General features: G+C 42.2%; 1 protein-coding gene across 3 annotated transcripts; it reads left to right on the top strand.

Moving 5' to 3' along the window:
* The first annotated feature begins 1,651 nt into the window (after positions 1–1,651).
* On the top strand, positions 1,652–23,385 carry NFILZ (NFIL3 like basic leucine zipper). 3 transcript variants are annotated; one of them, XM_083810569.1, is made up of 4 exons: positions 1,652–2,507; positions 16,103–16,263; positions 19,412–20,363; positions 21,409–23,385. In XM_083810569.1, the coding sequence occupies exon 3, from the start codon at positions 19,434–19,436 to the stop codon at positions 20,328–20,330; it is 897 nt and encodes a 298-aa protein (XP_083666695.1). In that variant the 5' UTR covers positions 1,652–2,507; positions 16,103–16,263; positions 19,412–19,433; the 3' UTR covers positions 20,331–20,363; positions 21,409–23,385. The 3 variants fall into 3 exon arrangements, with proteins under 3 accessions (XP_083666695.1, XP_083666694.1, XP_083666696.1); XM_083810568.1 differs by lacking the exon at positions 21,409–23,385 and having other exon boundaries at positions 19,412–20,879; XM_083810570.1 differs by lacking the exon at positions 21,409–23,385 and having other exon boundaries at positions 19,390–20,879.
* The last annotated feature ends 211 nt before the right edge of the window (positions 23,386–23,596 follow it).

Here is a 23,596-nt window from a genome sequence, read left to right as displayed (position 1 = left end):
TTTATTTCACTCCAGTGCATCTTCGTGTTTCATTTTTGGTGTCCACCAGGTGGCACAGGCTATCGACATGTTTACAGATAGGTGAAGTAGACCACAACAGTGATTTCTGCTTCTCTGGACTGCACTGGCTCCTCAGCAGAGCTAGAGCCTTCTTTTCCTGTCCTTGGGGTATGCATTGCAATTTGAAAGCCTGTCCAGCTAAGTGAAGCATAGCTGTATCAGTAGAACATCATCACTGTATTACAACGGAAAGCAAAAGCACAAATAAGATCCCAGCACTGCCAAGGCAGATGCGTTCTGTAGCAAGAAATGATTGGCAACCTAACCAATGAATCAATCCTCACTTTATTGACTAGGAATTTAAATCTATAGAGCAATACCACTGACTTGCCTGAAGGGTCAGGTCTGCAACCATCATCTACACTGTCTTTGTTAGTTAGTCCTGACCCACAGCAAACTATAGCCTGTTTTGTACCTGGATTTCCTCAACAAATGAGGAAGCTGGTTCATTGTATACTACAACCTGTGAGCAAAACTCCTGTAAGCTGTGGGGTATAGAGTGCAGGATATAATGCCTGCTTAAAACAACAGCAGAAATATCAGTAAAGGATTCTGTAACCTGCTACACTGAAGAATTCAGAGGGGGAACCTAATTGATTGGAATCAATTAATTAGCTGTGGGTATCTTTACCATGGTATTTTACTGTGTGCTAACATCAGTAATGAACCACAACCAAAAGCAATGGTGTGAAGGAGATCCATGGATGGAAATAAGGAATGAATGCCACATCTGTGTGAAAGAAGAAGGCTCTGAGATCACACACAGCCACAGGAATATCACACAGCCTGCTGCCCCCAGATAGCTGTTTTTCATTGTATTGTCCACGGTGATTTTGTAGTTCCTGAACAAAACTCTGTGACTTGTCCCAACAGCTGGAGGTGTAATAGTATCTAGGACATATTGATAGCTCTTGGAGGATGCCACATCACAGATGTGGCACAAGAGGCACGGATATCCTTTCCCACATTATCATCCTCTGACAGGGAATGCTGTCCCCTAAGGCCAGCCCATGCTCTGCACCCAGTCCCCAGTCAGATGTTTCACTTTACAGACTCACGTGCCCAGCCTCCTTTGCCAGACAGACCACAAAACTGGGGATTTCAACCCAAATCAACCATCCCTGCTGGCTGAGCCACACTACCATCCTGCAACAGCCTGTACAGAGTGGGGCCGCCTTCCACAAGGAAGAAACCACCAAGAGTAACTCTGTTCTTCCTTGAGGGAAGACAGCCATAAATATTCCAACGTACTCTAAAAGAAGTCTATTAAATCATTTTACATATCTTGTGAGCGCAGCCACCTCCGTGCACAAGCCCCTCATCCTCAAGCCAGCCGCCGAGGCAAGCAAGAAGCCCTGATGCAGCACCGGGGTTTTAAGCGCAAATCCCACCACCGGCTCCTCATAGAGAGTGATAATATGGGTCCAGGCAGCCAGATGGACTTGTCCAGTGGCCATCATACCCTGGCTGATGAGGACCTAGCCACCAGCCTGTGGCTGCCTCAGGACACGTCTCTGCTGAGGGAAGGCACTCACTGAGGGTTCTGTGGAGCCGCGACACCTGAGGAGCCCCTAAGATGGCGGGGTGAGCACTGCCGCTGCCCTGGGGGCAGCCAGGGTCTGAGGCAGGGACTGCTCCTTCCTGGCATCCCTCAGCACCACAGGAACAGATCTGGGAGGTGGAAGAGGGTGGAAGAAACAGGAGGAGTTGGAAGCAGGTGCTGGGGCCTGGCAGAGAAGAAGGCTCTGCTAAAGGTGAGTTGAGGCAGCCCTAGATCTCTCTGCACCTATTTATTTAAGCCTAGCAACTCATCCTGCCTCTTATCCAACAGGGGATCTTGCTCCCTGCATTCATCACATGTGCACCGTAAGCCTGCCCTCCTACTTCCCCATCACATCTCCTCAGCAGGGCTCTGCCTGGCTGCCACCTCTGCCCCTCGCCAATGCAGCCTCCTGCACGCGTGAGACACTCACTGCTTCGGTTTCTGTGTGACTCAACACCTACAGTAGTTTCTTAAACTTCAAGATCGGAAGGGAGGCCACCCCCCTTGCTGCCACCACCAGGGCTGACGAGCGTTTTGGTTGTAAATGCTAACGGGAAGCTCTGCGAAAGCTCGAAAGCATCTGTGCCGCCAAAGCCACCTGACCCCTGCAATGCCGCCTGCCCTGCCACTGCCTGCCACCGCCTCTTACGTAATCACTGCATGACTCCAGCTTTCCTGGGACCTGGTTATGCAAAAAAGTTAAAAAAAAAAAAAAAAGAAAAAAAAAACACCTACAAGATCCTCACTGACCCACTGACATGTTTCTCAAGGCAGAGCTGTCACATGCAAGTGAGTGCTGAGCCAGCCTTTGGAAGAAGAGCTCGTCACCCTCTCACTCTGCTTGGGCACTCTTGGGCCAGGAGCCGATGTCAGACAACCCTGGCTGCTGCATCCGACCCATAAGGTGAGTCCTGGCCAGGCGGTGAGGGGGAGCTCAGGCACCGGGGCTTCTTCAGGTGCTGAGGGTAAAAGAAGGAAGCAGAGCTCCACCAGGAAACCGTGCCTATGCTGGTCCCTAGACCCTGCTGGCCATTCTGAAAAGTAGGTGACTTTCAGAGTGAAAATTGCTGGCTTCTTGTTTTGTTTTGTTTTTCCGTTTTATTTTTTCTCTTTTTTCTTTTTTTCTTTTTCTCTTTTTCTCTTTTATTTTCTCTTTTTATTTTTTCTTTTCCTTTCTGTCTTCTCTTTCCTTTCTTTCACTCTTCTATATATTATCTCTATGCATACTATGCTTCCCACTCCATCTGTCCCCAAATCTGCCTTTTTCCAAACTCCCTACATTCAGCACTCCTCCCTGCCAAAACACCGACACCTGTTTGTGGACATAGATCGGTACACATACACTCACTATCTTGCAGTGCCTGATACCTTCCTCCCTAGTTTCTCTTCCCATCCTTGGTGGGGAGTGATGGAGTGGTTATATTTGTGGATTTTGTTGTATGGTTCTAATATGTTTGCCTCATTGTTGCAGTCAGACATTTTTGTTGCCTGTTCTTGAGCTTGCACTTGCCTGTCTGTGAGAGTAAGGAAGAATTTATTTCTTGTGTTGAGTAGATTTTTCTTTCTAGAGCATCACCTGGCATGTCTATGGCAGTCAGCACAGTGGTAGAACTCGATAACAACACGGTGAATGTTAAGTGCTGGATTTGCAGCTCCGAAGTGAGGGGTTGACGCAGAGGAGCCATAGCAGAAAGGTAGCTTTCTCGGCTCCCACCCCAGCAGGAGGACTCAGCCAAAGTACAAAGCTTTACTGGCAGAGATGACAAGGCTGAGAAAGGCAGTAGAGTTGGCCTTGGTGAAACCAGTGGTTATTATGGAGTGAATATTTACCAAGGCCATGAACAACTCCTGTCATGGAGGACCCTGCACAGTAGCTGTACTTGATCAGTTTTATATTTTAACCATAACTCTGTTATGAATTTCCTAAGCTGGTGAGCTTGCATTGACAACACAACCAGTTTTGCTTCATCTGGTTTGTATGCGTTTCGAACCTTTTGCTTCCAACTCCCGCCTCTGCATCCTCTCCTTCCTGTGACTCTTCTGCCAGTTTTTCAAAATGCTTGAGTCCCTACCTGCAAACCTGTTCTGAAAACCTCATCCTTTATTTCAGTCTGCATAACTGGCCTTTCCTTTGCTTACTCCATATGGGGAGGATAATGATGCATATGCCCTTTACTATGTTCATTGCCATATTAGAAGCACAAAGAGCATAGATAAAAAATTCAAACGATCCAGATGTTGAAAACTGTGTGAAAAATCATTAACACTGTGTTGGACTCTTTGTTTCTTTCTGTCGTTGCTCAACTTTTAACGTGGTTTCTTCAGTTCACAAAACTTCTGGGGACAAGCCTTTTCCTCTCTTGCTTTGAAAAAGCTTTTGCATCTCATTTCAAAGATGGGGAGGGGTTGTTGTCATTTCCCCCTCTACTCAGACTTCTCCTTTTGAAACAAGTTAGAAAGAAAGAAAGAAAGAAAGAAAGAAAGAAAGAAAGAAAGAAAGAAAGAAAGAAAGAAAGAAAGAAAGAAAGAAAGAAAGAAAGAGAGAAAGAAAGAAAATAAAGAAAGAGAGAGGAAAGAAAGAAAGAAAGAAAGAAAGAAAGAAAGAAAGAAAGAAAGAAAGAAAGAAAGAAAGAAAGAAAGAAAGAAAGAAAGAAAGAAAGAGAAGAAAGAAAGAAAGAAAGAAAGAAAGAAAGAAAAAGAAAGAAAGAAAGAGAGAGAGAGAGAGAGAGAGAGAGAGAGAACTATTCCAAAGGCACTCAGGGAATTTCTATAAAGGCAGGTGTCAGGTGATGCATATTTATTATACCTGAAGGAAGGTGTAAAGTTACTGTGTTTTATTTCTGAATCTTGTGGTGAAGTAGTTTTGGTTTTGAATTTTAAAGCTGACACCTGTCATGAAATTTTTATGTGAAGAAAGGGAGTATTTAGCAGCCGTTTTTCTACCCAGGATTCAACGTCCTTATTTTGTGGCAGCAAAAAAATAATTTTGCAGTGAAGAAGATAAAGCATTAAGTATTTTAATTATATTAATTAAAGAGAGGAAAGAATGCCATAGTCATGAACTTAGAAGGTTCACAGACTTCCACTTCAAGGGCAGTCTTTGGTGCTAGAAGCAGTTTAAAATGGCGGAGAAATCTGCAGCCAGAGCTGAATATTACAGAGAAGTAAGAACAAAACCAAAGGCTGTACCTCGAAGACACTTTTCCTACTGGCTTCCAGTGAACTCTAAAACACAGCAATTCCTCTCCTGCAGGTGGAAGTATCCCCAGCGTTTCTTGTTAACTGTGCTTACCATCAACTAAACTACAGTGCAACTGGGGACGTGCTGTCAATTGGTCTTTTGAGGTGCTCCCGCAGAGAGGTCCTGCTGTCTTGGAGTAATTGGGACACCTATCACACAAGGGTGCTCCCTCAGGTGCCTCAAGCATCCCTTACCACACAGAAATCATGCTGCATTCAAATCTTTTCAGGTGCCTGTAATAGCAGTAGCCCTTTCTTTGCTTTCTGTCTAATGCAAAAATAGGTTTCTTTTCATACTTTGTAGTCATCGTAAGTTAATATGCAGTAGACAAACCTCTAGGGAGAAAAGCTGAGTTGCAAAAGAAAATGAAACTGCCATCCTGAATTCTGTGGAATTAACCAAATTTCCCCTTCTACATAAGGGGCAAGATTGTAGATATAAAATGCAAGTTATTGAGACAGTGTGTATTTGTTGAAAAAGCAAGTGACACTCATATATGACAGAGATGTGTATCTATCTGGATGTTGCAAATCTGCCAAACCTCAATCTGCTGTTCATAATCGCTTGGTTATTTATATAAGCAACATAAAATGCAGTTCCAGCTAGAGTCTTGTTACTGCTAGCAGATACTTGGTAATAGTAAATCAATATCACACACATGCTGAAGAACTCTTTCTGAAGATTTTTTTGTGAGGTTACCTGAAAAGTTCTGTCATTAAATAAATAAACTAAGATTGTGGGAGGAACTCAGTTTTCTCTCACATTCAGTGACTTTCAGTACCAGTGACGTGTGCTAATCTGAAATACAAAAAGATAGCTTTTTTCCTTAAAAGTCAAATTTGCAAAACCTCCTTGGATTTAAGCATTTAGCAGAGCACTTTGATGGGGTTTACAGAAGGATTTTAAAGCATCAGCTCTAACCTTTTCTAATTTTCTTTCATACTTTGTGCTGTTACCTCCTGGCCTTTGGATACCTATTCCACTTCCCGCACTCACAGTCCCTGTACTTGATACACCTCCATTCCCAATTGGCTCTGGGATTTCTTGCATCATAAGACAATTCATATTTCCAGTTCCTTGTATTTAGAAGGCTCATTAAGTTTCAGTGAGATTTAGATACCTACATCACTCAATAATTTTAGAACATTGTAGATCTTGTAGATATAGATTGTAGGTATCTGAAACTGCTACTACAGACACACATCCCATTTACTTTCTTTGTAGATTTAGCTCCTGAATTTCACAGGTTATTTTTGAAAATGGGAGTAAGATTGTTTTATTTGTTTTTGCAAGTTGTATTTTTTGTCATTACAGATTTTAGGAAGCAAGACTGGACTAGCAGAAGCAACCAGTTCTCAAGGTTTATTCTTCACTTAAACTAACATTACCTTCATCACAATGTGCATATGTATTGTTTGACAGTGTATTAATAACTACGAAGACAGGAAAGGAAATCAGCTCTTGGGTATTTTTAGACCTTACAGATTACAACTGGGTATTTTTTTTTTTGAAATACTACATACAAAAAGCAGTGACATACTAGTGACCCTAAAACTGTTTTTTAATGAGTTTCACTGACAAATAATTTTGACTAAAAAAGTGGGAGCTGCTTCTAGGAACATTAAAAATGCTTCTAAACAACAACTACTTCAGACTTGCAAAGCCAAATGTTATGAATTTTCATTTCAAATAGTCATTTTCATGCAGAAATTAATCAGTTCCTTAAGAAAGAAGAATGGTTAACTATCCTGAAGCATTTAATTTCAGATAAAAACAAAATGCTTTCTTTTAAGCCCATAGAAACAGTTTTGCAGATGTTCAGATCGGTCATGGAAAGAACTCTGCATGCATCTCGCTTGTAGGTCATTCCAACATGAGCTACAGTTTACATCTGTAGAGGGAATTTGGGTATATAAAATAAATAAAGAGGGGGACAAGAGTCATGCAGACAGTGTAATGAGGTCAATACTGTAACTTCAGAGAGAGGAAAAACGATTTTGTATATTTTTTACATTCCCAGCTAAACCGTTTCTTCTGCTCTGTATGGCTGATACCTATATGACAGAATTCAGAACTGGGAAGCAGGTTTGTGCCTCCTGTAGAAAGGTAATAATGATATCTGAGAGCAAGTTTTGCACCCCCAAGTCTTTATGGATTTTATGGGACTATTACATGCATTTTCCTTGCTGTGTTTACTGATGAAACATGCAAAATCAAGTATGTTATGATTTCAGAGGTTTGAGCAATATAAAATGTGAAATTTGAGTTTGCTGCATTCTTTTTAGTGGGGTGGAGGAGAATGAAGCTTTGAGTGAACGGTGATGTTTATGTGTAGCTGAAACATGCAAGTACCTACTCTCCAAGACTACTCTATATATGAAGTGTGAAATTTTTGAACAAGATTATTTTTAAATCCCTTCAATGAATAATACCAAAGAAAGATTAGTAGCCAGCATCGCTTTGATAGTTCAAGGTTTAAAGAGAGTATGACAGTAAATAACTCTCTGTTGACTAAGAAACCTATCAGAAGGACATGAGAGGCATACCAGAAGGTTGGAATCTCCTGTTACTATTTGCAACAAATGCCATTTCTGTCTCATACAGAATAGAAGACTTAAAAATTCTGAAATACCTAGATATGGTCAATTTTTACCACCGTAACTTTTAAATTTCCTGTGCTGTGGCTTATAACAGGCTAAATTTTGTGGGAACATTCGAAGATTTGTCAGCAGAAGGAAAGTACAGTTCATAAGTGTATTACATGCTAGTTATTGCATGTCTAGCATCTCTGCTTATAAGAAACAATTATTGCAGTAACTAACTGTAGTAAGGCTTCTATGTCAGCATCAGTGGAATAATCTGCAGGCACCAGGCAGTGCTTCAGAAAAGACTAATGACTCCAGACTTTGACATTTCTCTTGCCAAACTTAAAAGACTTTGTTTAAGAAGAACACTATTTAAATTCCAGCATCCTTTAAGATGTCTGAGAAGTGCCACCCTCTAGTAAAGAGACTGTAAATCATAAGCTATTTTATGAAAACATTCCAGCTTTTACTTAAAAAGGTGTCTTCTTTGCAGCATGTTTTTAGAAATTTAAGAATTCGTTCCCTCAAATCAAGTGATGCTGAGAGGTAAAATCAAATTGTGAAGAGCTTTTGTTTTTGTTTTATTTTGTTTATGGGGTTGTTTTAGATGTTGTTGTTGAAGGGACGTTTTCCATTTGTCTTGGTTTTACAATTCAACACTGATGCGGTTTTAATCCTTTGTCTGCATCCACAAGGACTAAACATATTTTTCTGTAATCAAAAGCTGAGATTCCTACCTAATGAGGAAACTACAGCTAGCGGAGGCTTTCCAGAAAAACAACAAATATCATGAAAATCCTATTAAGCTACAGAATTTTTCATCTGGGGGACACTAAAACATCTGTCCACCTGCAAGCAAGGACCCCAAGACCCAGCCTCATCCTGCCCTGCCCTTTTCACTGAAATACAAGCCCATAGAGCACACACCAGTTTTTGCTGTTTGCCCTTTCACACTCCTTGAAATTTCACTCAGTTTCCCTTGGCTGCAGTGCTGTCCTCCACCTCCTGGCTAGGTTGCTGTGTAGTAGTGGTTTGACGCATGCTCTTGCTATGCTACTATGTCAATGCGGCCACAGCGACTGAGGGTGAAGTGTTGTCCGAGCATCAGCGCTCGGGGAGGCGAGGACTGTTCTCGTGCTCCTGGGCATCTTTCAGAGCAAAGAGGTCCTGGCAAGAGCAAATGCACTGGTGAGTACATTGTGTCTAGCTGAAATTTGTGCAACAAATTCTGGCTGAATTTGTGTCTTGGTTCCCTCCTTTTTCAAACCTTTGCAATAAGCCAGATAAGATGCAATTAACAGCAGAAAGTCAGATAAGATGCCATTAACAGCAAAATTTGGCTTAGTGTTTTGATAAGGAAGGGTATCTTTCTCTATTTTCTTGTGCGGTCAAGAAGTTTAAGCAGAAATTCCTACTGCTTTGGTCTAGCGAAAGTGTACCGTGTATAATAATGTTGCAAGGAATGACCCAAGGGATGGAAGAGAAAGATCATTTTGTATTTCCATTTTCTGTACAAAACATTATAGCCTGGCTGCTGTTTTCTGCTGCTCTGGATGAAATCTGGAGTAGTGCAGCATTAGTAGAGGCACTCCAGGTTTGTCTCCAATGTAGCTTCATACAATACTAGTTTAGAGCCTTATCATCTTTTCATGTGATTTTGAAAAGAATCTGCAGCAATCAGTTTTGAGCTAGTAATATTATTTCTAGGACTGCACCAGGTGAATTTACATAACCATTTTACTTCAGTTACCCAGAAGTATGCATTTTGAATCTGATAAAGCACTGATAAGCACGCTGTTGCTTTGGGCACAGAAAAACTCAATGAGTTGGGACTGAAATGAGGAGTTTCATCTTTAGTAGAAGTGGGTTTGCCACCAGTTCTGTATCTTATAGAAACTGAGGCAGAAGGTGGCCGATGCATGACTCTGCCTTGCAAAATCTTCAAAAGTTTCATTTATTTCCTGTGATAGCAGAGTGAAAGGGAAACCTCTGATGGAAAATCTTGATATTAACAGTTAATGAATGAGAGATGTGATCACGTTCTGCAGTGGGTGCCCTTTGCACACACTTCAGAGAGTGGAGGAGGCCCGGCAGCCTTCAAGACAAGCCAGTAGCGATGGCTTATTTCCTTTAAATAGAAAAAGGAGAGCTTTTAGACAGCATCAGATCCTTTGACAGGACTACTGCAAAAGAACACAGGGATGGGGGTCTTCTTGCCAGAAAACAATGAGAAAGGCACCATGCACAGAAATCTGTGGTCCTCACTATGCTCCACTCCTGATCGGCTACTTCAACACACCTTAGAGAAAATGCTTTCATTTTTATGAGTATCAATTTCTCACTCTGAAACAGAAAGGTAAGCAATTAAATTAGTTTTATTTGGGATCTTAAAGAAGGTTTTTAAAAGGGGTACTGTGATCAGTCCTGCATCCTGGAGGTGCTGGGAGAAGGAAAAGACTTAGAGAACAAGTGGGAGAGCTCAGCTGAGGTTTGTTCACTTAAAACAAAATTGTTTCTTAGGGCTGGAATATGGATGACAGCACTGCTGGGTTAGCAAAACTGTGGCACTCTGCTGCATACATGTGTCTCTGGCATGAAAAGGTGAAGAAAGGAGTCAGGAGTATCAGCTGCAGGGGAAGGCTTTCTTTTCTTATGGCTGGTGTTTGCTAGGGAATGGGTTTTGAAAATGAGGGGGAGGTCCTTGTTTTTAGTAGGGTTTGTTTTGTTTTTCCTCCTAAAATATTGTTGATAATTCTGTGACAGTGGTATCTTTGCAGCTTCCATGGAGTGGGGGATTTTGTCATTTGCAAATGATGGCTCAAAGCTTTTGAAATGGGGATTTCATATGTCCTTAAGACTTACTAACCATGGCTGATTACGTCTAGGAAAGATCAGAAAGGTGTTGAATTATTTTCTGATGTTTCTTGACTTCTCATTTCCAAGACTGAAAGCCACAGACTTGCAAAAGTCAGTGGCAGCTTTGCTTAAGCCAGCATTTCTGGCCTCGTCACATAAAAAGCTCTTAGCCTACACTTAATTTTAAACACACTCTCAGGACTCATTGATTTCATAGCCTGCAACGACATTCTTCTGCTACGGGGAGGAAGGGACTTACCTGTTGGTCTGGACTGCCTCTCGTTTCTTCCTCTTGACGAGGCATTGCTATAACATCTGGGGTAACGTTCAGATAATTATGAGCTTATCTTCATGAATTGATCTTCATTTTAAAGAAGCTGGTGTGACAGCAGTTTTTGTCAGATTCAGTATGAACCAGATGGAATTTTCCATCCCTGTGTAGGGCAGAGCGAGGCGGAAAGCGGTGCAGGGCTGCACGTCCCGCGAGTGGCACGTCACTTGTGGACATCCACCTCCAGTGCCTGCCGGGCTGGCTCCCAACAGCAGTGCAAGTGCTCCAGAGTTACGCCAAAGTAAATGCAGCCCCACCATCCTGGTAGCATAGAAGGCCACATATAACCTGCACACACAAGAATTAAGAGGTTCGTACCCACCGTCCACACCCCTGCATGGCATAATCTTCTTATGTCTTATTTATTGCTTTACTATAAGTGATGTGACACAGATTTGATACAGTATGAGGTCTCGTCCTGCAGATCGGTGCTCTCTGAATGTGCTTCGGCTTGCTGCTGGTACACAAGCTGCAGTACTAAATGTGGCTGTGCCCTGGTAGTGTAAGTGATCTTGTTGATGTGAGTTAGCTTGAGGGAACTCTGGTCTGTCTCAGCATCACTGCATCCAAATGAAACAGCTCAGATATCTCTGTGCTACCAGGCACTGTGCGGTGCAGAACTGGCAAGTGAAAAAGGCACAATTCAGTTATTCATGCTTCATATGTTCCTGGAGCAGGGTCTGCCTGTTAGGTGCTGAAACTGAAGGAATAAGACAACTAAAACATGTCTACAAAATACTCAGATCCAGTCTGTTTTTCAGCTGTAGCCTGCTTTCCAAAGAAAGTTTCAGTTGTTGTTTAAAAATATCAGCCACAATGTTCTGAAAATACTGACTGATTTTATGCCTTCTGCTGAAACACTTGAGTTTCAGAATCCCATCTTTCAGAATTCAACTAAACTATCCCAGCCAAGCACAGTCTGCTGAAAAATTGATGCTCTCCACACAAACAATAAGAAAAAATGCTGAGGCTTTCTTAAGCATTTTTAAAGAAAAGGAGTTTCTTTAAAGTGTTTTCCCAGAAAAAAAAAAATTAAAAAATATGCACTTAGTATAATACTGAGCTGTGGTGTAATGGGTGCAGGTGTCTTGGAAGCAGAGGCAAGCTGGATGGAACAAACTGTGGAGACTTCTTTATTCACCAGCACCACACACTGAGGGATTTGCAGACCAAGAACTGCAAAACTGTAGCTTGCAAAGAATCATAAGTAACTTTGCGGTTTTAAGAGTTTTTCAGAGCATTTCCAGTCTTAATATCCACTGTAGACCCATGGTAAAATTTAGAGGTTGGTTTGTTCAACATAGAGCATTACTTGAGCTATCTTTGAGGCTAGTTACCATGGGCAGTGCAGCCTCCACAATGGTATGGGCTTTGACTGCAAGTGACGGAATCGAGGAAGGTTTATACAGGTGACAAGCTGTAAGAACCTACACTTCGGCTGCAGGTAGTTTGGTAAATTTGGGTAGGTTCACATCGCTTGAAGTCTCATACCTCAGGACCAAAAGACAAAACTACAAATCAATCCTAACACACCATGTTGTGATTAAGGCCCAAAGGCAATGATTTAATCTCTCTGAGCCTAGAATTTTAGTACACAAGAAAGTTAAATATCTTTCAGACCCCTGAAAATCAAGTTTTCCTCCACAGACTCAGAGGCTGTGTCCAGGTTTTAAAAGTGATCGACTCCAGAGAATCCTTACAGGGTCCTGGAATCTGATTTTCAAACAAGTGCCCAACTGAGTACAAAGCTTCTGTGGAAACCAGGCTTTAGAACACCTGGCCCTTATGGTGAAAATGCTCAGTTTTGAGGCTCTGTAAATATATCACAATTGACAGACTTGCAGCAACATTTGGCAGTGTTAGCCAACAATCATTTGGGTGTTTTCAAAACAGATATGCAGTAGATATATGGCTTTGGCATATTCTATTTGTTCCTTAGACAGTTTTGCTTTAAATTTGAGTGTAAAGCTTCACAAACAAGAATGATTCTGCCAGTGCCAACAGCAGAAGCAGTCAACCTGAAGCTCAGGAATGCAGGGTGGTAGCCTCTGCTCTGTTTTCTCCCTCTCTGTCCGCTTCAGTCAATAGACCAAGTCATCTCCCATTGAAATGCAAAAAATGAGTAATATCTATTCCTCAATAGCACCTGCTAACTGCTGCTTTAGCGTGAATGTGAAATAATCAGGAATATGAGTAATTAGAATGATATCCTTTTATCTTGAATAGGCTGGTAAGTTTAGAGAGCATTGTGAAATACTACCAAACCACAGCACAAGCAGCAGAGGGGACTGAAACTTGTTTACTAAGGTGCTTACAGTGCAGTGTTTGTACCGCATGGTGTTCCTGCTAGAAGTTTTCAGGGGTTTCTATTGTAAATCGTGCCATGCTCACCAGGGCCTGTTTATTATCTCGTTTTATCAGGGTACATTCTGAATAATTCCTGTGGGTTAGACACTTTAAGCAGTAGACCATCTTGAGATTAACAAACGAGTTCTGATTTAGTTCAAGCTGACATAATTTAAGAGTGAAAAAATGGGCAACTGTCAAGCTAATTTATATCATCATAAAGCAAGGGCAGCGTGACTCAAACTTTGTGTCAATTTAAACTCCTTCAATCCTAAATTCTGTTCCCAGTTTAACTATGGTAAAGTTAGAGTAAACTCCAGTGATGTTTCTGTGGATTGCCTCTTACGTATATGGGCGCCGAATCATGTGCAGTAAGGAAATTGGAAATAAAAGTTTGATCCGAAAATTTTCACTGGGGTAGTTAATTGCGTAGCAGAATTATGTGTTTATTTAAACAACAACAACAACAACAAAACAGTGGGAGCTTTCTTCTTTTTTTTTGTTTTAGAAGTTATAGTTAAAATCAAGTAAAGAATATGTGCCGAGATCTGTGCATGTCTTGGGAAGAACTTCACCACTACTATGACAAATGAATCCTTTTGAATCACCTTTTGCTTGTTTGTTGTTGTTGTTGTTGTTTTTTGTTTGTTTGTTTTAATAGTACATTTTCACTTCAGAGTAAAGAGAAGAAATCTCTAACACAGAGGAGTTACACTAAGTCACTAAGTGCACTTCTAAATTACACTGATTTTTCCTTTGTAAAGTAAAGTAGATTTATACTTGGACTTTAATTCCTATATTCTTGGTTAAAAATAGCCCTCTCAGCTCTGTTTTGAAATGAGACCAAGATCAAAAACATAACTGATGATTGTAGAAATTTATGTAGAATTTGTGATTTAAGCAGGGGGAAAAAAGTGGACGTGAAGATTTAAGAAAAAGACTGCAACTTACAGAAAGGGAAGTCACATGAGAAGCAGTAACTTCTAGGTTTGTACATTAAAAATTAGTAAATTGAAAATAATAGAATATAAATATTCACTTTATTAAAATGATTGAATTTAGTATGAGATTTGGCTCATTCTCTGTTCTAATTCAAAGAGAAGATGAGAGACCCACAGCTACAATTCTATTCTACAACTGCTGTAACACACTCACTGGAAATTTATATAATACTCAAATTCACCTGGTATTTCAGGGTATAAGAACAATTAGATTGTGTCAGTTCAAAGATCTGCCTGGTGCGATCTTTTGTCTTACTTTTTTTGATTCCACTTTTATTTTTGATTGACACACTATCCCAAGGCAGTGAACTACACATTTAAATTTTACATTGCATGAAGACGTGCTTCCATTTTTTTCTTTGATATCCACTGCTTGATAACTCCAGCACATGATCTTTATTCTTAAGAAATAATGAGTTAGCATTGCTGTATACAGAAACTATTTTAAATCTATGCCTGTTCTGGTTGCCTTTTGCTGGAACTATTCAAATTTTATTGCATCCTTAGGAAAAAGAATGAAATAATTTGAGAGTTGAGGGCTTAATTTATGAACACAAAAAAGTGAGATTCACCAGTGTTTTATGAGGCAGTGTGTTTTGTTTAAAGAAAAGTGTGTATCATCTTGTATATCTGCAGTGAAGCAGTTCCTGTTAGATATGTATTTTTGCTGGAGGGCTTTGTACAGCCTTCTAGAAAGTACAGTTCATCAGAGTCCGCTCTGAGCTGCTGCTCAGGGTGGAGATAAGAGAAAGAAGGAGAGTTGCACCTGAACCGGACCTCTGGAGCCTGAACCCTACCGTGGCCTTCTGTTAGCAGGCTAAAAGCCATTTTACCAGAAGTGAGGGTCTTTCAACCATGTTGAGTGCATGTACGAAAACTGCAGTGTAACATGCTGATGTTTTCATGGACATGTAAATGGTTTAGCACTGGCATTACACCAAGACATTACACGTTCAGCCCTGTGCAGCCGTGAGTGTCCCCTGCAGCTTTTCTGTCCCATGCAGACTCAAGTGATAATTGAGATATTTAACCCCGGAGGCAAATCCTTGCTGAGTTCATCAACTTTTTTATCCTTGGACAGCACCGAAACTAATCAGATGCATTGTAGAGGTGGTAAGGATAGTTTTTAATGCATGTATTTAAAAGTCTTTACATAAAAAAGTAGCTTGCTTTCTGTCTGCTCAGAAAAGTAGGAGACGAGAAAAGTTGTTGCTCTGTCCAGTGACTGGGCTTCAGAAACATTCTCTGTGTGAACAGAACTAGCAGCTTTAGTGCAAATTAGAAGTGAAAAATGAAGGAACAACATCACTGTTTTCTATTTTTCGGTGCTTTCTCTTCCATTTAAGATGCAGATAATATGTAGCATGTCTGTTGTCCTGCCAAGACTTAAACATATCGGAACGTCGTTAAGTGATTGCCACAGAAACAATAGATACCAATGCACCTTATGAAACATTTGTTGCATAATGTACATGACCAGATGTACCATCATTACTAATATTAATGTTTCCACTTCTTGTGGCTACAAGCTGTGTGACACCTTGTGTGCTTGATTGATGGAGTCTGCACTCATGAAGACTCCCAAGACAAATATTGTGTGGGTATATGTGTGACTCTGTGGGCTGCAGACATAAATAACAGGTAGACTTCAGGCTTTGTGGCCTCAGACTCGATGCTTTCACATGTTGGCCCAGCTAGGCCTTCATTCCTTGCCCTTAAAAGGCCAGATCCTGCCTCCGATAAGAACTTCCCCTACCTCCCACTTCTCACCCGAACAGTCCCCAAACCTTCCCCACCTCCAGGTAGGTACAGCTGTGCCTCTGGTCTGACTCCTGCTTCTTCTCCTGGACTCAGCCCTCACTTCTCACTGCTTCACTCCCATCTGCTTCCACCTGGGCAGTATTGTCGTCTGGAAACTCCCACCTTGGTAGAATGGATCAAAGTGTGAGGGATTAAACAAATGTGCTAAGGTTTAAACAGATGTGCTGAGATGAATTTGTTGGAAGAAATAGCTCAATTTTTTGTTACTTTTTTTGTTCTGTCTCATAAATACCTCTTTTGGGTCCCTTTTATTTCCTGTGCTTCCCGGCTATGTTGAACAATGAGTGTTGGTTACAGCAATCTTGAAACTTCTTATAGGATCTCATAAGGACAGGCACCAGGAGCAAGAGATGGACAGGGAAAAGACGAGCTACTTTGCCCAATGTGGGTGATAAGTTTACACAGTGAAAAAGCCACCTGTTCATCTTTGACTCATTCAACAAAGAAGTCACGTCAAATACCAACCTGAAAAATTCCTGGTAAGTGATTAAGCCCTGAAACAATAGCATATTTCTGCCTCTTGACGCTGTCAGAAACCACAGGTACACTCATTGAAATTCTCCCTTTGATGCTTTGACATCAGGAGTAATTTTGATCAAAAACCAGAGAAATTACCTCAAAACATATTCACACTAAAGGAGATTCTTTGTTTTGGTCTTTAGTTGCCCTCAGAACTTTTGCACTGTGTTTGAGATGTCAAAGAGTTACAGCTAAATTAAAACAAATGCATTCCAAATGTATTTAATTACAAAATCACACTGATTTGGACAGAGAGTACTTTCCTGGAACTTGTCCTGATTTAAACCAGAACAGAGCTCTGGTCACGCTGAACAAACTAGGACAGCAGATAGACGTGGATTTGTCTATTTTGCAGGTCTGCGTTGTGCAGAGATCATAGTAGATGACAACCTGCCAATACTGAAGGTCTTTAAATCTGTGAAAATAAACAGCAGATATTTTGCCTGCAAGCAACAACATACTTAATCAAATAGTTTCTGCAGAAGATTAGCATTTTTAGGCTCATTGTTCACATGTCTGCTGTATGATATGTATTTAACTCTTTGTGTATATGATGGAACTCCTTCATCTACATTCACACATTGCTTGATTTTCGAAATCCTCTAGTGGTCTTTAATGCCTCACTGTTGAGTGCTAGCTTGAGATAACTTAAAAAGCAATATGATTTTCAGTGAGTGCTGTGCAAGAAAACAAAGATCGTGGTGCTATGCAAGTAAGCAAAAAGAGTGTTTTGCTTCCAACCTTTTGTCCTCTTTATGATTTCTGATGTTGGATTCTTAAGAAATCAATAGTCACTCTTGGAAAACTAGACATTCAAATGTGGTCTTTTACATGATACTTGGAAAGTGAAGAACACTGGAAATTTTCAAAAGACTCCAAACATATTTCAACTGGACAGTGTTTAGGAATTGTTTATGTTTTCCACCGATACATGAGCTCTTCTGGCTAGTGTTGATGTGAATGCTTGTGAAGAACAAATGAAGTTCCCAGTCATTGCTCTTTATCATTTCTGACTCTGTAGGTCCTTCACTGAATAAGTTCACTTCTGTGTTCTGAGCAACACACCATCCCTGCCCAAAGTGATGTGCCCTCAAAGATTTTGAATCACATCTTTCTATTTGCTTGTAGCTGGTTATCACCAAGAAAAGAGCAAATCAAGCCACTCATGTAACTAATTGATTTAATAAGGATGTTGGCTAATAGTCATGCTGATTATTAGAAGTGTTGATTTTCAGAAAGGTCACATGACAGATATTCACAAGCCTACGGCATCTGATGATGCTAACATATATGGCCCAGGCTTTCTAAAAGAGTTTGCCTTCTCACTTCAGCTGTTCCTCTGAATATGGCCATTTAATCTGATTCCTAAATAGCTGTTTGAAAGACAAAAATGCTCAAACTGAATGTTATTGGCTAAAAACTGAATAATGGGTGTTAAGCTGATTTTGTTTCCTCAGAGTTCTGGCAATTTTCAGACAGAAACATTTTTTTCTTAGGGGGGAGGGAAATTTTTCAGCTGAAAATGTCAGCCAGCCCTCCTCTCCCCAGCACTCTGACCAACTCTGCCAGGAACCTTGGTGATGTTCTGCCCATGACTCAGAAAAGCACTTTGCAATTATATAAACAGCTATTATTATTGTTCTAGCTACGTGGCAAGCCATGAGAGCATTGCAGTACTAGTGAAGTGTACTGCAACCCGCCAGACAGTGTGGAGGGCATCTCAGCCGTTTTTTGTCCATTGGTCTTTGTGGGTCCCAACATCATGTAATCACAAGGCTAAAATGAGGGGCCTTAGGGATGGAAATATGGCAAATACCTAAGCTTCGGTGCATTAATCAACAATCAAAGTGGCTGCTCCCTGTGGCCCAGATTTTTATTAGAAGGGACCTAGGTTTTGAGAAGTATTTCAGTGGAGCATTTCTGAGTTGGATCTTCCTCTGCTTCTTCCCTATCCATCCTGTAGAGCTGTCATAAAAAACTGTCTCCTCTTGATTCCACTAAGCAGCTTCCCAAAACTTCTGTTAGGCTCACAAGATGTGATTCTTCTCACCTGACCTAAGGTGCTTGCAGGTCTAAACCAGAAGTAGTCACTGGGCTCTTTTACAGGCAGTAGACAATAGCCCAGGGAGTTCAGCTGATAATATGTGAAACCTTCAGGGTGAGAAGCATCTCATGCTAAGCTCCCTGTCTATGTGTCTGTGAGGTACAGAGGGTGTTTGAAGGAACCACATGCAGGTCCTTACTTCTAGACAGTGACACTTGATCAACACAATCCCTCCCAGGGCAGGAGGGCTGAGTTGATTTTCCTGGAAGATCTCTGTGTTACAGCAAGCTTACAGCTTAGATGGGGATGTGCAGTGTGACAACTGTCTGCAGTTGTCCTGTGATTTCTTATTAATTTAATTTTCCAACATAGACTGCATCACTGGTCTTCTCTGCTAGCTTCTTCCTGTAGTCAGCAATGTACCATGGTCACTGTCTTCAGATGGAGGCTTTTGTGGACAGCTGTGACAACAGTACAAGTAGCTTCTAGACCACACTTTCTGTGTTCATCCACAGTTGCTTACAGACCTATCAAAATAACAAACATCCTCAAATCTAGCTTTTCGGAGTAAGACTAGGGGTTTTGAGGAAAATTTGGGACTGAGTAGATGCACTTGATCTGCAGTCCTGTTTCATCCTACTGCCTTGCTACTAAGGCACATGACTAAGGCAAATCAGTTCTCCTTCCTGAACCTTCCTTATCTGTAAAACAGGGGCAAGGAGGCTGACTTCCTATGCAAAGGCAGTGGGAGATCAGTGGGAGATTAGTAGTATGTGCGAGCAATTTTTGATATCCTGATTAAAGTCAGGCACAGTGTTTGTGATTGTTCATGGAGTCAGCAAAAAGTATCCTCTTTAACTCTCTTAGTTGTACGTGCTTTTTGGGTACACCATGGTGGACTTTGCAGACACTGTTGAGAATTAAGTGCATTGATGTGCTCACTCTACTTAGTGTTCCTGGTGTGACTAACACAGAAAAAAAGTTGCATGACTATGTTAATTTATTCACTGGTATTAATTAATAGCATATTTAGTGGTAATAGTTTTATGTTTTAATTCTGGCAGAACCGGGGTGGTATTGGCAACCATGGACAACTTCATGACACCACTGAGCACCATCAGTGACCTTGCGCTTCAGCACAGCAAGGAAAAGCTCCTCCACGGCAAGGTGAGAGGGCCCTCCAGGCGCAAGCGGGAGTTCATGCCAGATGAGAAGAAGGACAACATGTACTGGGAGAAGAGGCGTAAGAACAATGAGGCGGCCAAGCGCTCACGGGAGAAGAGGCGTCTCAATGACTTTGCCATGGAGAGCCAGCTGGCTGCTCTCAGCGAGGAGAACGCCATCCTCAGGACAGAGCTGCTGTCCCTGAAGCTGCGCTTTGGTCTCATCAGCCCAGACACCAGCACCTACCAGGGCCGCTCCCTCCAGGACTTCCTGGGAATTTATTTCAGAGGGCACAAAATAGCCTCCCCATTCCCCGAGACGGAGCCCTTTGCTGGAGATTCCTGCCTCTTCACAACGAAGAGCTTTATGCCAAAGGTGCTGGAGCCAGCTGACTTTTCATGCAAAACCTTTGACCCATCCAGCAACATCCTTGGCTGTGATGCAAAGCCGGTTCCTATGAACACACCTGACCTTCACCAGCCAAAGAGACTTGATTCAGCCTTCAGATCCACAATTTGCTCTCCTTTCCTCGATTACAACTGCCCCAACAAATATTCTTTCCATTTGCCTTTCTCAGGCAGCGCCTGCTTCTTGTCCCCTTCTCCCAGTCCAGCAGAGGTGAACAAGGAGAGCATCACAGCTGTCTCAGATGAAGATGATGAGCAGCAAGTGCCCAAAACTTCCCTACCCCCATATAGCTTGCCCTGCCCTTCAGAAGATCATCCTAAGGGCCGAAGCTGTTCTGCCCTGCCTCACAAACTCCGGATTAAGACCAAAGCCCTCAGTGGCTCAGAGGAGAGTGGCCTGGAGTCCCGCTGAGGGAGAAGAGGAAGAGCCTCCTTGGGGGCCGATGTGAGACCTTCCAATGACATGAAGGGTTTGGAAGGAGGGGGTGGGAGGGAAATGGCTTATGTTTCAAAGAAGGCGATAATTTTATCTGTTTTGCATAAATGACAAGGGAGTTTATAGAGCTGGGCTGCATTACTACAGCACAGCTGCAGTTGGTCATTATGTCGATGATCCCGTATGGGAGCTGCTAGACCCCACAGTTGCTGGGTGAGTAAGTCTCAGCTTCACCTGGCTGCTCTGCTCAGAAACTGAACTAAAATTTGAGGTGTGAACGGATCAGAAGCAGGAAGATGCTAAAACAGTGGAGGTGGTGCCCACACCATGTAATGCAATAGTGTTTCCACAACATGACTACAGCTTCTTGAGGTAATTCCCTTTTAAATTGACCATTAAAATTCCATTTTAATTCCCTTTGCTTTGTCATCACCTTCATCATCATTAATGAGGCTAAAGTTTTAACTGTTTGTGCTGAAACAGTTGATGGAAACAGTTTCAGACCCTCCAGCTGTCTGGAGCAAAAAAAAGGAATAGTGATAAAAAGAGAGAGGTCTGAGAGCAGAACCTAGTCCATTTTATTCTTGCTTCATCATAATTTATCTTCAGAGGCAATGAACTCTTTTTCCCTTTGACTAGAGATAGCGTGGTCCAGAAGATAAAGTTAGTTTCATTTGTCTTTGCAGCAGTTATCTTGGAGGACTAAATATTTCTTTGTTTTTTACTGAAATGCAAAGTATATCTTAGTTTTACTTCTTTCTTTGTAAATAAGGCATTTTCAGAAATGATACTTCTGTATTTGGAAGTTGCCTTTATAAAACATGCTCTTAACTTTAGCTGAGTTGACTGAACCATTTCCTTATTTTGAAATGAATCACTTACAATTTTTTTTAAAAAAAGAGCAAAATTAACATATTGTTAGCACAATTGTTAACAAACTGAACAGAAAACATTTCAACATTTTAGATTTTCTAATATTTTTTAAAAAATATTTTACTGGCTTTAAATGCAAGTGAGCATCTCAGTCAATACCTGTTTGCTTATATTACTCAAGGTAAATCTTGACTGGCCCAGTACTGGATTCACATTGGATGAACTGATTGATTATTTCCATTTACCACACTGTGAAAGCTGGAGAGACCAAACTGGAGACCTAGCACAGAAGATTCCTCTTGTGCTTCAGTGCCCGGCAGATTTGCAGCACTCAGAAATACTAGAGGATTATAAAAAGTGTGGTCTTTTGGGTCCCTGCTGGCACAGAGTGTGCAGCACCACCGTAGGAGCTGCAGATATGGAACAGAATGGGCTGGACTTTCTAAAAACTGTAAAGGCCACATTGCTGCTTGAGAGACCTCCTGGATGTGTAGGCACTGATCTCCATCCCTGGAGGAAGTACCTGTGGCAGGAAGGGAGAAGTCCAGCATGCCCTGTGAGTGGGTTCCCTTTTGTGGGGATAAGACAACAAGCTCGCTCCTGGCCCGAGGCTCCCCTGTGTTGTCTGGGCTGTGGAAAATGCTCCCTCCCAGCAGAAGTGTGCATGAAGATGCTGGGAAGCATTGGCAAAGTAGCTGCCTTTCTTGTGGAAAGTCCTCAGTTCTGGTACTGAGTACTGAAAGTACTCAGAACCGGTACTCAGTTCTCCCACAGTGCTTCCGCTCTGACTCCAAGCATCCAAGGTCTGTTGGTGCTGGGACACTTCTACCATTGTTTCCACCTTAGTTATCTGTTCCTGGTGATGGGAGTTTCCACCCTGTCTCTCAGGAGACTGCTCTGATCCAGATCTCCAGACTTTGATATCAAATGCATTCAGGTTCAGCCCCATTCCCTTTTTAAAGCATTTTGCTCTCTTTTACCTGTGTACACACTGCATGTAATGTATGTATGCCTTGGGGTATCTGCTTGGACACTTCCCCTCTTCATCCTGCCTTCCTACGACTTGGCTTTTGGGAAAGTCTGCGCTGCAGCCATGGCAGTGAGTCGGGGTAGCATTGTCCCCCTGAAGGACTGAACCCTGACCATGTAGCACAAGCCTATCACAACCATATTGATGGAAAAGCTGCTCTGCCTGCTCAGCCCTGCTGCAAAACGGACAATGAAGGTGGGAGCTCAGCCTCAGCTTAGATGTCTGGGAGTCTGCTTTGCTGGCTCTGCTGTTCAGAGGACTGCCCGGTACTGCGACATGTCACACTGTTCTCACTAGCATGTCAGGCTCTGCAGAATAAGGACAACTGTCAAGAGTATTTTTCTAGAAAATGCTTTTATAGCTAACACCAATAATGCAGCAACAATAAGACAGTGTAAAAGGACAAGAAATGCTATCTGACATGGGATGTAGAAATCCCTCATATTGGTTTGGAAAAGAGGTCCCTTATTGGTGGAGAGGGACTGGGACTGCTGGGGCTGTTCAGCCTGGAGAAGAAGAGGCTTGGAGAGATCTTAGCAATGTCTGTCAATAGCTGAAGGGAGGGCACAAAGAAGTTGGAGCCAGGTCTTTTCAGTGGTGCCCAGTGCCAGGACAAGAGGCAGTGAGCACAAACTGGAACACAGGAGGCTCTGTCTAAACATCAGGAGGCATTTCTGTACTGTACAGGTGACTGAGCAGTGGCACAGGCAGCCTGGAGAGGTTGCAGAGTTTCCCTCCTTGGACAGTCCAATGAAGATGGTCCTGGGCAACCTGCTCTGGGTGGCTCTGCTTGAGCAGGAGTTGGACCAGAGGGACCCAGAGGTCCCTGTCAACCTCAACCATTCTGTGACTCTGTGATTCTGTAATGTAAACTGTACGTAGGGTGATCTGGGCAGCAGAGGTGTATCAACAGGTTATGCCTAATAAAACTCTGTTTCCAGAAGTGATGTAAAGTGTATTGGCCTGTCTGTTGGGATTGTGTCTGTAATGAGACTTCCTCCTCGGGAGCAGCCAGCAGGATAGATGTATCCCTTGGAGGTAAGTCCTGCTCAGAAGGAGCACAGGTAGCTGTTAGGAAGGGCATGGATCAAACAGGCTGTGGGGCACATACCTTTCAGATCCCTCTTCCCTCTGCCCATAAATATCTTTTCCTTCTGTGTTTGGCCACGTGCTTGCAGCAGGGCCCACAGCTCTCCACCTTGGAGTCTTGTAGCTACCGTGCTGCAGATGTGCTACCGGTGTGACAACCAGTGAGCATCAGCACAGCTGGCTGTCTGTCTCAAGCACCACGGTGCTCAGGTCGGTGCGAGGATCTGGCGGGTCTTCTCGCTTGTGGGTA

This window comes from Anser anser (genome assembly GCF_964211835.1).
Source record: "Anser anser genome assembly, chromosome: 25".
Lineage (NCBI taxonomy): Eukaryota > Metazoa > Chordata > Aves > Anseriformes > Anatidae > Anser > Anser anser.
The sequence above is the reverse complement of the archived record's forward strand: the minus strand, read 5'-3'. Positions and strand labels throughout refer to the sequence as shown.

Bases quoted from the DNA above. Each gene is read 5' to 3' on its own strand.
- NFILZ (XM_083810569.1), top strand. From the start codon at position 19,434: ATGGACAACTTCATGACACCACTGAGCACCATCAGTGACCTTGCGCTT.